The 15,633-nt window shown below is 46.0% G+C and overlaps 1 protein-coding gene and 1 long non-coding RNA gene across 2 annotated transcripts in view; both read right to left on the bottom strand.

Moving 5' to 3' along the window:
• B4GALT5 (beta-1,4-galactosyltransferase 5) overlaps positions 1-5,145 on the bottom strand; it is a 73,981-nt gene extending 68,836 nt beyond the window's left edge. Inside the window, exon 1 of the mRNA XM_050918142.1 lies at positions 4,990-5,145. Within this exon, the coding sequence (XP_050774099.1) occupies positions 4,990-5,107 (118 nt within the window). The 5' untranslated portion in view covers positions 5,108-5,145. The remainder of the gene's footprint in view (positions 1-4,989) is intronic.
• A 4,278-nt stretch (positions 5,146-9,423) lies between these two features.
• LOC127031391 (uncharacterized) lies at positions 9,424-14,995 on the bottom strand. The gene is made up of 3 exons (XR_007768541.1): positions 14,883-14,995; positions 14,514-14,555; positions 9,424-10,022 (listed from the first exon to the last, which is right to left on the bottom strand). It is a non-coding gene; the product is annotated as an uncharacterized LOC127031391 (long non-coding RNA).
• Positions 14,996-15,633: the final 638 nt, after the last annotated feature.

Below are 15,633 nucleotides of genomic sequence, written 5' to 3' on the forward strand. Positions count from 1 at the left end.
GGGCTATTGCCACTCGCTTCTCAACTGTGAGGGCTACTCTCATCTTGGTATTCTGGTGCTTCAGGGCAGAGAAAACAAGTCACAAAGTTCCATTAAAGTGTCCTTATGCATGCAAAAGTTTCGTAGCCACTGGGAATCATCCTAGACCTGCAACACTATGCGATCCCACCAGTCTGTGCTTGTTTCCCGGGCCCAGAATCGGCGTTCCACAGCATGAACCTGCCCCATTAACACCATGATGTGCACACTGCCAGGGCCCGTACTTTGGGAGAAGTCTGTGTCCATGTCTATGTCCTCGTCCTCAGCATGCTGCTGTCGCCTCCTCACCTGGTTTTGCTTTGGCAGGTTCTGGTTCTGCATATACTCCAGGATAATGCACATGGTGTTTGCAGTGATCATAATTGCTGCAGTGATCTGAGCAGGCCCCATGATCCCAGTGCTATGGCGTCTGGGCTGAAAAAAGGCGCAACACAATTGTCTGCTCTGACAGAGGGAGGGGCGACTGACAACATGGCTTACAGGAAATTAAAATCCACAAAGGGAGTGGCTTTGCATCGAGGAGAAATACAAACAACTGTCACACAGAACGGCCCCCTCAAGGATTGAACTCAAAACCCTGGGTTTAGCAGGCCGTTCATTTCAGGGAGGGAGGAAGCAAATGAATACAAAACAAATCGGGTCTATTTCTTGTTTTGATTCACTCCATCTACCCTTTACATTTTTAATCTGGCAGCAGATGGTGCAGTAGGACTGCTAGCCATTGTCATGTGCTTGGCAGAAGATAGGAGTGACTCAACCAGGTCATTCCTATGTTTGCCCAGGCGCCCCAACTGACCTCACTGAGGTTGGTTAAAAGAGCACCCAGGAATAAGACGATAACGGCTACCAGTCGTAACGCACCATCTGCTGCCAAAAGGCAATAAGCTGCCGCTGTGTAGCAATGCAGTCCCATGTCTGCCAGCACCCAGGAGACTTACAGTGACGGTGAGCTAAGCGGGCTCCATGCTTGCCATGGTATGGTATCTACTCAGGTAACCCAGGAAAAAAGGCGTGAAATGATTGTGAAAGCAATGGCAGACAGAGGAAGGGAGAGGGGGGCCTGACGACATGTACCCAGAACCACCCACAACACTGTTTTTGCCCCATCAGGCATTGGAATCTCGACCCAGAATTCCAATGGGCGGCGGAGACTGTGGAAACTGTGGGTTAGCTACCCACAGTTCACGTTCCAGAAGTCGACTCTAGCCTCAGTACTGTGGATGCAGTCTGTCGACTTACTGCACTTGGAGCATTTTGTGTGGGGACACACAATCGACTGTATAAAAATGATTTCTAAAAAACCAACTTCTATAAATTTGACCTAATTTCATAGTGTAGACGTACCCTATGTTGCAATAATAGGTCTTATTAGGAGAAATAACTACAGTCTAATGTAAACAGATGGCTGGCACTTCAAACAAAGGCATTTCGAAAGCACAAGTATGTATGTGCAACACTGTACACTTAAAATCCTGTTTATAGATGAAGTCTAATTTGTAGTGCATGTACACACTGAGCAGAACCCAGAAGTCACCCCCTACTACTTCTGAAGAAAAGAAAACAAAAATGAACCTAGAGCAACCCTGCTCTTTGGACTGAACTCCCCTTTTCCCTAGTTGAAAAATGGGAATCCAAGCCTAAACACTCATAAGCAGCAATCTGGAAACATCTACACAGAAAGTTTATTCGTTTCAGAAAAGACAGCAAGAACAAGAGGAAAAGAACCCAAACCCTTCCCTAAAATAATCTGCATTCACCAACCATCTAGAATTTGTGGTCAAGACTGCAGGTTACTCTACTTCTATATTTTTATTCAAATACAGACTACAAAACAATACAATACAACACAACACAAAGGTGTATTTGACTAAACATTCAGCAGATCAGCCCCACCTTTTATATTCTTTAGCTGACTGACTGCAAGATCTCTCAACCTCTCTTGACTGAGGCATCCAACAGGGGCTAAAACTAGTACAGAGACTTCTCCAGGTTCTTCACAGAGTAAGAAGAAAAAACAGACCGAGCTCAATCCTTTGAATAAGAAAGCCTCAGATCGTTCAAATACTGTTAGAGTTACAGAATAAAAATGTTTACACAGTTTTACTTCACTCCCCATGCAGAAGAGCTATTAAGAACTACAGCACAGTTACTTAAGAACTAGAACACAGCAATATTAACTTTCCCCAAGCCCTTCCTCATCACTTCAGACTCTCCCCAAATAAGAGCTAGACAGTACTTCTGTATTGCTTCCACATTGTCATTTTGGGATTTTATAATTTACCAATGATTGCAGAACTCCCCTCCCTAAGAGCATTAGGTCTAGTTGCCAAGTCAAGAAAGTCATGCTGGTAAATGTGCATATCAAACTCCCAGGTAGCGGTGTAGATTTCTACAGTGGATACAATACAGAGACAGGCCACCATTGCTACCCAAGCCCCAGGTAAGAATAAGGTTTTAGAAAAAAAACAGGACATTAAAGGATTCTCATGGAACTCGGACAACATTTTTGGTGTACTTTACGAACCATAGCATTTTGGTGGGTGGATGCCCATTTCACCATGAGTGTGGTGCACTATGGCTGACTAGCAAGAGGGAAGATTTAGCTCAGGGGTCGGCCACCTTTCAGAAGTGCTGTGCCAAGCCTTCATTCATTCACTCTAATTTAAGGTTCTGCGTGCTGGTAATACATTTTAAAGTTCTTAGAAGGTCTCTTTCTATAAGTCTATAATATAGAACTAAACTATTGTTGCATGTAAAGTAAATAAGGTTTTTAAAATGTTTAAGAAGCTTCATTTAAAATTAAATAAAATGCAGAGCCCCCCCGCCCCCCCAGACTGGTGGCCAGGACCCAGGCACTGACTGCACCACTGAAAATCAGCTCGCGTGCCGCCTTCGGCACCCATGCCATAGGTTGCCTACCCGTTTTAGCTCCTTAGAAGACAGTAGACACTTCACACTAAGACATTCCAAGAATGAGGAGAAGGTTTCTGTTGGAAGGAGTTTAAACCATTAACACTTTTTTGATAATACTTAACTCATTTACAGTGAACTCTCCAACAAACAGGAAATCAGCGGCCTCAGAATTTAACCCATAGCAGGCCATAAATGAGTGCCCAAACTCAACTAACATTCAGAAATCGGAATAGAAGTAATGCAGCCTTGGAAAATTGTGTAATTACCAGCCCATCCTGTAGCAAGGTGGATTGATAAGTGAATAATATATTCTGAATTATCAAAAAAATATTTGTCCTAGGTCAGAGGAAAAGTAGAATTTTGCAAGGCTAGAATAATGCATGACACATACTTTGCATTACAGGTTTTTTATATAAATGGGCTTCTTTTGATTTCCATATTCAGTTATCAAAAAGTTCATGATCTACTTATAAGCCAATAGAAGAAATATTTTCAGTCACTGAAACCATGCATCTGACGAAGTGGGTATTCACTCACGAAAGCTCATGCTCCAAAACGTCTGTTAGTCTATAAGGTGCCACAGGACTCTTCGCTGCTTTTACAGATAAAGACTAACACGGCTACCCCTCTGATACTTGAAACCAAACTGCATGTTAACCAAACAGAAGAAAATAATGGATTAATAATACAAATTTATGGTCATGTTAATCTATGCTCCATTAGGCACCTGTAGTCTCCAAGGTTTAATTTACAGCTACTAAATTTAATACACACAAGGAACATATCTCCCTCCTTCCGGTTTTCTTATTATACTGACAGGACCTAAACCCCTAAGGATCAGTTCTGCATGTTAGAAACAGCGGGTGTTCTAAAGTATGCTGAAGGTGATGAAAATACTAACTTTCTATAACTGATTTCTATAGAAAGCTTGACCATCAACTCAGGACACTCTCAGAACTGCTAGGTAAGCACAGCAGTTGTATTTCATTTCTAACATGATTTTAATCTGTTCACATTAGAAGGTGCAAACCACACCATGAATTTTCAGATCAATAGTTTGCACTAGACTAGACCAGCTTACGTACAAAACACAAGAAAACTGCCTGAGTCCTTTTCTCAGAAAAGGCTTATCAGGATGTGGTGTGGTCTCTGAAGAAGTACGTTCACTCTTTCACAAGATATACCTAGTATACCGTGTACTGGATTAGAAACCAAACTTGTCAAACTAATCAACTGGAGAACATCTGGAAATACAGCATTCTTGGTTTTTTAAAAACAAACAGTTACCATTTTCATAACTCGGTAGTTAGCAGTAAGACCCCTAGTCACCAGACTGAATTAGTAATGGTCTAATTGCACACAGCTAATAGCTGTCCAGTGAACGGCAGTTTGAAAGGGAAAATGGTGTCATTGCTCATTGGCTTTACAAACTTGCTTCCTCTTCCAATGCTCTCCCCGCCCCTCGGCACGAGGGAACACAGCGGACATAGAGGTTGTGTCATTTTCCTATTTTGAAAAGAAAAAAACCACCCCAAGTTCTAGGGTGGATTACGGAGCATTTCCTGCCCTCCCTGCAGTGTTACCCCATTAGCTACCCCTGGCTAAAACCGTACGAGCAGAAACCACCTCCTTTCGGCGGCCTTGCCCCAAGACGTTGGGAAGCCTCGGGGGCAACCCCCAAAGCTGCCTGTTTAGCCACACGCCCTACACAGCCGGGTCTCTGGCCACACCACACGCCCCCGGAGGTGCCAGGTGCCGGCCAGCCCTGGGCGGTGTCACGACCTGGCCAAAGCAGGAGGATTCCGGGACTCCGAGGGGGAACGAGGCTCTCTGGGCCGGGCTCTCTGGAAATTTCTGGCGGGCGCGGATCATGCGGGGTTGGCCCCGCTCCCGCCGGCCCCTGCCGCTGCCCCGGCCCGCTCCGGGGGGCCCGCTCCGGGGAGGGGGGCAGGCGGTCCCGCCCGCGTGAGCGGGGGGAGGGGCAGGGCCACAGGCGACCCCCCAGCCCAGCGCGTCCAGCCCCCCGCGGCCTCTCACCGATGCCGGGCGCCACATAGACGAAGTAGAGGAAGGAGGAGGAGAGCGAGAAGAGGAAGAGCAGGGCCACCAGCGAGCGCCGGGGCAGCAGCCGCCAGGCCCCCCGGAGCCACCGCATGGCCCCCGATCCGCTCCGATCCGCCTGCCCGAGCCCGCGGCCACTCACAGGCGGGGAGGGGGCGGCTCCGCGCTCTACGGCCGATCACCCGCCGCCAGCTCCCAGCCCCGCCGCATGAATGAGGAGCCGGCTGCGCTCCCCCCGCCGAACGGCACCGGCGCGCGGGGCGGGCGGGGCCCGAGAGAGGCGGCGGAGCAGGGACCGTCTGCAAACTCCGCTCCGGCGACACTGCAGAATAGGGACCCGCCCCAACTTCCCCTCTGCCCACACTGCAGAACTGGGACACGCCACAAGCGCCCCTCAGCCTACACTGCAGAACGACTAGGCTTCATCTGCGAAGTCCTTTCTGCCTACACTGCAGTACTGGGAACCATTTGCAAACACCCCTTGTTTTATAATGAAACACTCAGCGGATGTCCACAAACTAAACTCAGTTTACACTGCAGAATTCAGGGACTCCCTGAAAACACCCTTCTACTCACTCTGTAGCACTCTGGGAGTACTATAGTTTGAAAACAAGGGGGTATCTCTTTGCAGCACATATCACTGAGCTACAAGGGCATCTGCTAAGTGCCCTCCATTCTCACTCCAGCATCCAGAGAGCCTCTATAAAGTTCCCCCACTCTTGCTTCAGCTCCTAGAGAGAGTCTACACATTACCCTATGCTCACACTACAGCACTCAGGAATTATCTGCAATTTACCCACCCCTCCCAGTCCTACTGCAATACCCAGGTTGGAACCCTCTGTCAATTCTCTTCTGTTCCCACTCAGGTTACAACACCCAGGGAGCCTCTGAAAAGTATCCCCTCTTCTCCCCCTTGCATTTCAGCATGCACATGTGTCTGCTCCTCTGGGGTTTTACACTGTAACACCCATGCAATGTCTACAAACATCTACAAACTATCCTTCTCTCCCATTCTACACTGGCTGAAAATTATCCTCTGGTGCTGTAGCATCTTCAAATTACCCTTCAATTCAACTCACACTACAGAAGTGTGCTTTTTGCTTTCCTATTACATTGGTTTGTGTATACATGAAATTAATCCAGAATAAAGCAGGATGTGAATTTAAAGCAAATTAACTATTAGCTATTCCTGATTACCTCCTTTTATTGTCTGGTCAAGGTTCAGGGGTGCAATCCAGAGCAGTGAGGGGCTGTGTCACCACTTGTTCCGCAATGCTGAGTGCCTTTACAATGCTTTGCTACTGGACACTCAGCCGGTCTGGGACACTCACAATCAGTCTACAAGAATGCAGATCACACCCTGAGTTTCTGTGTGCTAAATAGCCCTGCTTGAGTAACTCTGACCCCAGCAGCCTGTCTACAGCCCCACAGCCTCACTTTGGCTTCTACCAGTCTTGTTGGTAACAACTAGCAAGGTGGCCCCAACACGATCTCAGTCCTGAATTTCCCCAAAACCATGTGTTCTGAAGTGCCCAGCCCCGTCCTGAATAGCTCAAAGAAATAATAAGAGTAATCACTCCTGTAAAGAGACAAAACCACATCACAGCTTATTAACTTAACTGGGGTAAATACACCCATCCTTTTAAGCACAGCACTGAGTTGGTTTCTAGTAAAATAAAACAAACTTATTAACAATAAGATATAGCTGGAGACAGTGATGCTACATAAAAGGAATAAAGTTAGAAAGGGTTACAAGCAAATAAAAATGAAAACACACATCTAAAAGTCTAAAACTTAATCTAGCAAGATAAAGGCTTTGTTCAAGATGGTTTCTCTCACCAGTTATTCTTCCTCCCGGCAATGGCTGACTTTCCCTCAGTCAGGACCTTCCACAAAGCAAATGGGGTTGGTTTTCCTTCTCTTTGCAGATGAAAGATCTTTGACTAAGCAAATTTCTCACCTATATTCAGTTCCAGAGAATTCAGCTTCTCCTCTCACCCTTTCTTTGAAGGATCCATATTTCTTAGCTTGCAAGAGCTCTGGCCTCTTCTGTCTGTTTAGTGATGGATGCCCAAGATGACTTCCCTCCTTGCTTATACCTTCCAAAGTTCAGTGACTTTCTTTCAAGAGGCAGGATGAACTCATGCTGTTCTTCCCCTACTGTGAGTTTCTCATCCTGCTGTATGATTTCTATGTAAATGAGGCTTCCATTGTTTCTCATTCCACCGTGCTTATTTACATAGGAGACAGGTAGATAGCTTTGACATTCCCAGCTGTCTGGGCAGATTTGTATAGCCTAATATCCATGGCTATACATAATTCCGTACATAGTGTTATTACATACATTTCACAATTATATCAATCACCAATGTGTCATTAGCTTTCGGAAAAGACCTCACTCCATATACCCTTATAATACCATAACATTGTATACAATCAGTTGATTCAGTTGCTTATCACTTGAGATTCAGATCCCCTATCTTTATAGACCTTTGAAATGCATTCTTCTGAGAGTTACCCCTCAAAGTAAAGTTTATTCAAGCAGTGAGGAAGACAACATGGAGTCTGACAGTGAAGGAAGTTCCATGCTCTTTTTTCCCCTACTTGTGTTTCCTGAAATGCAACTTACTCTGTTTCCTGCCATCTCCCCCCCCTGCAGTCTTGAGGGTCTGTCTACTGCTTATGTGTTAACACAGACCTTCATTGTCTTTGTCTGAATACTGGGCTTGTCAGAAAATCAAATACACATTCCTTTGACAGACCTGTTGAACAACTCTCCTGACATAAACGAGGAGTCCGGTGACACCATAAAGACTAACAGATTTATTTGGACATAAGCTTTCATGGGTAAAAAACCACTTCTTCAGGTGCATGGAGTGAAAATTACAGATATAAGCATAAATATACTAGCACATGAAGAGAAGGGAGTTACCTTACAAGTGGAGAACCAGTGATGACAAGGCCAATTCAGTCAGGGTGGATGTAGTCCACTCCCAATAATTGAGGAGGAGGTGTCATCACTTTCTTACCAGGTCCAGGAAAGGCCAAAAGTGATACACTGTTGCCATCAATTTTCTAGCCTGCATATATGTTTAATTGGGAGAGAAACTGCCAGCAGGAGCAGAAACAACAGCTGTAGTAGGGTCGGTCAGACACTGATGTTGTCACCAAAGCCCAGATGCTTATTACAGATTTCACTCTGGACATTCTTTTCTTTCTGCTGATTGGCTATTTGCTTGAGCTCCCTCTTGCCCTAGCCTTCCCAGTCTATTCACTTCCTAGTCTATTTAGTCACCCCTGCCCTCCATGTTCCCCTTCTGCTCCCCTATTTCTTTAGCCCTTCTTCAGCATCCCCTCTCCTGCCCTTTGCCTGTGTGGTTAGCTAATCCCACCTCTCCCCCCAACAAAACTCCATCCAAATAAGTAGAAAAAGAATGAAGCCAGCCAACAAGAACATGATGACACAAACATGATATTTGCAAACCATTACACTGATTACCTGGCTTGTATGTTACACACTGTCTAGTTCAGGGGTGGGCAAACTTTTTGGCCTGAGGGCCGCATTAGGTTTCGGAAATTGGATGGAGGGATGGTTAGGGGAAGCTGTGCCTCCATCAACAGCCAGGCATGGCCCAGTTCCTACCCTCTATCCCCTCCCCCCAGCTTCTCACCCCGATGGCCCCCCGGGACTCCTACCCCATCCAACCCCTCCCATTCCCTGATGGCTCCCCCAGGAGCCCAGCCCCATCCAACACCCTCATTCCCTGATGGCCCCCCCAGGAAGCCAGGCCCCTTCCACCCCCCACACTCCCTGTTTCCTGACCACACCCAGAACACTCACTGACTGTCCCTGCCACCCCATCCAACCCCCTCTCCTTCCTGACTGCCCCCCAGGACTCCTGCACCCATTCTACCCCCCGTTCCCTGCCCTCTGACCGCCCCGACCCCATCCATCTCCAACCACCACCCTGAACTCCCCTGCCCTCTATCCAACCCCCCTGCTCCCTGTGCCCTGACTGCCCCTGAAACCCCTGCCCTAACTGCCCCACACCACCCCATCCAACTCCCCCTCCTTCCTGACTGCCTCCTGGGAACCCTGCCCCCATTCAACCCCCCTGTTCCCTACCTTCTGATCACCCTGACCCCTATCTACACCCTGAATTCCCTGCCCTGTATACAACAACCCGTCCTCCCTGCCACCTTACCGCGCTGCCTGGAGCACTGGTGGCTGGCAGCACTACAGCCGCACCACCCGGCTGGAGCCAGCCACGCCACAGCGCAGCTGCAGAGCACCGAGTCAGGTGCTCAGGGGCTGGGCAGGAGGGTCTCGCAGGCCAAATGTGGCCCGTGGACCATAGTTTGCCCACCTCTGGTCTAGTTAGACTGTAAGCTCTTTGGGGCAGTGGCAGTCTCTCAGGGCTTGTCTACACTTAAAACTTTTTACCAGAACAACTATGTTCGGTAGGGGTGTGAATTTTTGCCAGCATAGCTATGCTGGTAAAAGCCCTAGTGTAGATATATTTATATCAGTATAAAAGTGCCTTATATTGGTATAGCTTTTCTCATTTAGGCTATGCCTACACGACAGACTTCTGCTGGCATAGCTGTGTTGAGCTGGGGTGTAAGAGGTGTGATCTCTGACTGACATAGCTGTGCTGGCAGAAGCCCCTGAGGTAGATGTAGCTACACCAGTAAAACTGTGCTTTTATGCCTGGTATAGCTTGTTTTGCTTATGAGGGGTAGTTTTATTACATTCAGTTTTGCAGCTTTAGGCAGGAATGCTTTGTCAGTATAGTATCCTGGTATTCCTATACTGTCATTTGTTTCTAGTGCAGAGATGGCCTTCCTGAACCAGAATAAACTATACTAGTATAAGCACTTCTATACCATATAACTGCATCCACACTAGGGGGTGGAATCTGGCACTTTAACTATATTGGTATTGGAAGAATAGCAAAACATTTAAGTGGAGGCAAGCCTTTATTCAGTCTGGATCTCAGGTGGAGTTCCTAGGGAGTGACAGGAATACAAATAAGTAATAAATAAATAAAAATAACTATATTTAGTCTGGAGACTTCCACACTAAGAATAACCCCATGAGTCACAAACTTATCTGTAAATTGACAATAATAACCCTCACCTTTCCTTTGAGAAACTTGGTTGGAAGGTATAACATAAAGTCAAAGTATTTACTGATTGTAATTATGTCTCTTGCCCCTCTCAATGTTTATGACTCAGTGCTGCTAAGACCCCATCAGTGATATACGCCTACCCTGCAGTGCTGCTGCTCCTCCACTTTCCTCTGTCTTTCTCTGCTCTTTCACCACACATAAGAGGAAGAGCAGTGGTGCAAGGCTGTTCAGAAAGTGCCTATGAAGGACAGCCACCAGCAGCACACTCAAAATACTTTAAGGAGACGGGGCATCACTCTGTAGAGAGGGGGAGAAGCACATTGCAAGGTACACAGGGCCCTTAATCTGTTCCTTTGATTTTGCTGTTTGATGGACGGAAAGGTAGAAAGCAGGAGTGTTCTGGTGACAGAAATGAGAAGGAAAGGTGAAGAGCAAGTGCAGGGAGGGGGGACAGAAAAGGGGTTGTGGAGGAATGGAGAAGGAAGAAGGCAGAGAGATGAGGAATTTCACATAGGTGAAGCAGAGAGGATACGAATTTTAATATCCAGTAAGCCAGACATCCTCCCAGCAGCCCTGCCTCCCTCTCCTATGCTCTGCTGCTCCCACTCAATTCCTCTTGCACAGTGATTTCCACTTCTTCAGCTCTGCATGATTTGGTGCCTCAGTAGGACATTTCCCGCTATCTAGCAGAGCTGGAGAATTGTCAGCTAGAAAGAGCTGACATCTCAGAGGTGGTGAATACTGAAGGAAATGGGGAAAGGCTAGGACTTCAGGGTCCAAGGAGAAGGGCCCTTTGCTTCTTTGCTCTTCCTCAAATACCTCTACAGCAACGGTTTTCAAACTGTGGGTTGGGACCGCAAAGTGGTTTGTGACCCCATTAAAAGGGGGTTGCCATGGCTGGCTAAGACTTGCTGGGGCCCAGGCCTGAAGCCTGATCCCCACCGCTGGGGCTGAATCTGAAGCATGAGGTCTTCAGCTTTGCCCCACCCCCTCCCACTCAGGGCTGTGGGGTTCAGGTGGGCTCAAGCTTCGGGCCCCCTTCTGGAGTAATATAGTAATTTTTGTTGTTAGAAGGGAGTCGTAGTACAATTAAGTTTGAGACCCCCTGCTCTACAGGGAGCTGCTGTACTTGTCTCTCATATTGCACCTGGGTCTGTTCCAGGCCATATTAGCAACATTATGTCTGCCAGGTAGGTATAGATTCTGCTGGTAACCCAGGCTAGCCTCAGGTTCTGCGGGAAGTCCTGATGGCTTTTTTTAACTGGATCACTGCCTGCCGAAACAGATGCTGTAATAGCATCCCTGCTTAATAGTCTTGTTTGATTGTGTGCATCTAGCCCACAGTGGATGGGGTACCAGCTAGTTTGGTGGTAATAGCCCTGAACAAATAGTTAATATATTCTATTGTGTCAGTAAACACACAGGTTTAATGAAAAGTATAAACTGGTGAATGCAGGGTGCAAATCCAGAACAGATTGACATTTTGGAGCAGGAGGAAGCAGCTAGCAGCATAGAACTATAAAGAGATGAACTGGGCACAATATTTCCACATGCTGCTTCCTGTAAATGTGTAAGAAGGTGCAATAATTTATGAATAAAAGACAATGCAATGAAAGGGATCACATATTTGTCTTTTGACTTTGTCAGTCAGTGCCACAAGCTGCATACAAATATATCGACTTGTTACAGTCCAGATTTGAAGGGTGTATAACTAAGGCTGCACGTACAGGGATAGAAAGGATAAGGAAGAACAAAAATAAAGTTTGTAGACAACATAGACAAGAGTTAGGGTCCCCATTTTCAGAACTGCACCTACACAATTGCTCATGCAAAAGTGTGAGCGTAACCAAACATGCAACTTCTGCAGTTGTTTACTCTGTTGTCCTAAATGCAGGCAAACAACAGTTTAGATTTCTCACTGGCTGTTTACCCGCACAGTAGCCATCACTATATGCACACAACTGCAACAATTACCAATGCAGATTAGTCATGCAGTTGTGCAAACATATTTTTTCATGGGTAATCCTTAGAATTTGGGGCTAAAAGTTTGAAAGCCAAATTGCAATACAATAACTCATCGCTTGACCTGCTAACTCATGTGAAAACTGCAAACTGCCTTAGCTTCACTAGAATTTGACCTCAAGTAAGTTACCACAAGTTAGCAACATCAAGTTAAGAACAGGGCTGGTGCAACCATTTAGGCGACCTAGGTGGTCGCCTAGGGTGTTGGCATTTGGGGAGTGCCATTTTCTTTGGCAGCGACCGCGGCGGCCAGATCTTCAGCCACCCTGATTGCCGCCGGCATTTAGACGGAGGGAGCTGGGGAAGGGGAGCGCGGGGAGGGCCGCCTGCAGCAAGGGAGAAGTGAAGCAGCCACGGCGTGCTTGGGGAGGAGGCGGGGCAGGGGTGAGCTGCTTCACTTCTCCCGTTTCCCAGGCTTGCAGCGCCAATCAGCTTAGGTGCCCCAAGCCTGGGAGGCGGGAGAAGTGAAGCAGCGAAGGTGTGCTCGGGGTGCTTGTGCTTGTGTGCGGAACAGGGGTGAGCTGGGGTGGTGGGGGGTGCCTCAGGGCGGAGGGGGGGAGCTGCCGTGAGGGAGGTGCCTCAGGGTGGGGGCACAGCGGGGGGGAGGGCGCATGGTGGAATTTTCGCCTAGGGCGCAAAACATTCTTGCACCGGCCCTGGTTAAGAACACACCTTTTTTTCCCTAATAAAGACAAGGCCATTGAGAAGAATCTGACCCCATGTGAAGTTCTGTAAGTGTCAATTGGGACTACTTGCAAAGTAAGGTGCTACCAAACATTAGAAAGGGTAGCATAGTGTGGACGTAAAGGAGTAGAAGAAAATAGGTAGAATTCTCAGAGCACTCCTTCACCCCTGAACAAAAATTAACAGCACTTTTTGGAAGTACTCAGCTGGACTTTTATCAAAGTCTGCCTCTGACAGTTTCTACAGACCCCTAGCATGGAACTGGTACCCAGTTTGGGGGGATGATATTTGTTCTGCCAGCTTCAACAAATTACAGAATGGTGCCAGGACATTAAAAGTCCAGCCAGCATTTTATGAGTTTTACCAATATCTTTGTAGATCCCGGCACTTTCAATTCAGGTGTCAAAGAGGAGACTATCTAGTGGTCCAATCCTGTGTGTGTAGAGCACTTCCCCTGTAAGGCTGGTGATGGTCAGCATCTCTCAGCATCTGACTCTTTGTTATTCAGTCCTAGTTAGTTTGCACTTTCATTTTCCCTGCAGCTCTTCCTATTATCACTATCAAATATTTTATTTAAGAGAGATGGTACGTGATGGTAGCTGTGCCATGCAGGGAGTGTCTGAGAGTTACTTTATTTTGCAACCCCAGTCAAAAAAATTCATGATTTTTTCCCATTTTTCAAATACTCAGTTTTGCAATGTTTAGGTCTGATCATGCGCCCTTTAAAGTCAGTGGAAGTATTATAATGGACCATAAGGATATGTGTGTGGTAGCAATGTATACATTTTAAATCAACACACCCACATATACACACAGTGCACAGCATAAATACATAGCATATGGCTCTTCATGCAGGACCACTGAAAAATAATTATTGATGCAGCCATGAATCTAACTTTATAAGTTTTATAAAAGACACAACAGAGTGTGTGCTTAATTTCATAATAAGATCACACCTAGGTGGCATTCGTAGCATGAGACTAAAGGCTGGGTACGGACTAGCACTTAGGTGTACTGTCAATTTATTTAATCTTGTTGTGTCCAGACTAATAGTTAAGAGACTGGAGGCACATAAGTATTTATTAAGATATTTTAATATTTAACTGCAAGAACATCAGAGTTGAAATGTTCTTTTTCCAGGAGGGACTGGTTCAGACCTGTTTTCTGACTGCTCCACCTGGTAAGCTTTCTACCAAGACTATTAAGGCCCTAATCCTGATGGAATTTATGCACGTGCTTAACTTCAAGAATGTGAGTCATCCCACTGAAGTCAATGGGACTAGTCACATGCGTAAAGTTAAGGTGCCTTTGAAAAATCAGGACTGACATCAACAGAAGAGACACAAGGTGGATGAGGTCATATCTTTTACTGGACCAACTTCTGTTAGTGAAAGAGACAAGCTTTCAAGTTACGCAGGATTCTTCTTCAGGTCTGGCAGAAATGGGCATTGGTTTATTGATGACTCTTACACCATGCACTTCCCAAGGAGTGTCTGACAGCTGGCTTTTTTGGAGTTGCCATGGGTGTCACATCCCTCCCCTCCTCCCCCCTGCCTCGCAAGAAGAAAATACCAATCGAAATGTTTTGAAAGAGATACCTTTTCACCTTGAAGTAATTAGCTGTGGATGATAGGTCAAAATATTAAAGAGTTTGTCACTGACCTTTTCAAAAGGTTGAGGTGCTTTCTCGGAGTATGTCTACGTCTACATAACAAAAAACAAAACAAAAACACAAAAACAAAAAGCCTGTGGCAGTGAGTCAACCGACAGGCTCACACTATGGCACTAAAATAGCTGTGTAGACAATCAAGCTTGGGCTGGAGCTTGGGCTCTGAAATCCACCTACCTCCTTGGGCTTCAGAGCCTGAGCTCAAATATCTACATGAATATTTTTGGTATCTGCAGACCTGGGCTCTGAGACTCACTGAGGCAGGGTTTTTCTGCCGTGAAGACATATCAATACTGTCTGTCTCTGATGGTATTAGCCCATCTCTGGATACTGCTAATTTATCCCTACAAGAGATGACTTACCCTAGGGCTCATAAAAATGCCTTGGAGGAGCAAAATCTCTTTTCTGTGGAATGCACCAGATTGCACCAGATAGCAGGTACTTTCAAACATTTTCCAAGGGAAAACATTCCAGGCTCTCCTAGATAGTGGATAAAGGAAATCCAGTGGTTATAGTTTATTTGAATTTTCAAAAAACATTTGACAAAGTCCCTCACAAGAAGCTATTAAATAACAAAGTGGCGATGGCATGAGACATAATGTACTGTCAGAGATTTGAAATTGGCTAACAGGAAAAAAAAAGATTAGGAAAAATGGTCAATTTTCACATGGCAAAAGCTTAACAGTGGAGTGCCAGATGGTTCTGTACTAGGAGTAGTGTTGTTTAATATATTTATTAATGATCTCCGAAAGGGGGTGAACAGTAAGGTGGCAAAAACTACAAGTGACACAAAATTCCCTAGGTTAGCGAAGCCTATGAAAGATTGTGAGGAACTTCAGAGGGACCTCACACAGCTAGGTGAATGGGCAACACAGTGGTAGATGACACTCAGTATTGAATTATGCAAGTCATTGTACACTGGAAGGAAAAATTTTGGACTACTGAGATGCACTGCTAGATTTTAAATTAATAACTTAGAATAAAACCAGAGGTAAAATTCTGGCTCCATTGAACTCAATGGCAAAACTCCCATTTCAAGATTTTACCATACACTGTAAGTATGACAAGCTTAATGGAAACCTCTGCTTGGTAAGCAGTGGAAGTCAAAACAAG

The sequence above is a fragment of the Gopherus flavomarginatus genome, chromosome 11, assembly GCF_025201925.1.
Source record: "Gopherus flavomarginatus isolate rGopFla2 chromosome 11, rGopFla2.mat.asm, whole genome shotgun sequence".
NCBI classification, from domain to species: Eukaryota; Metazoa; Chordata; order Testudines; family Testudinidae; genus Gopherus; species Gopherus flavomarginatus.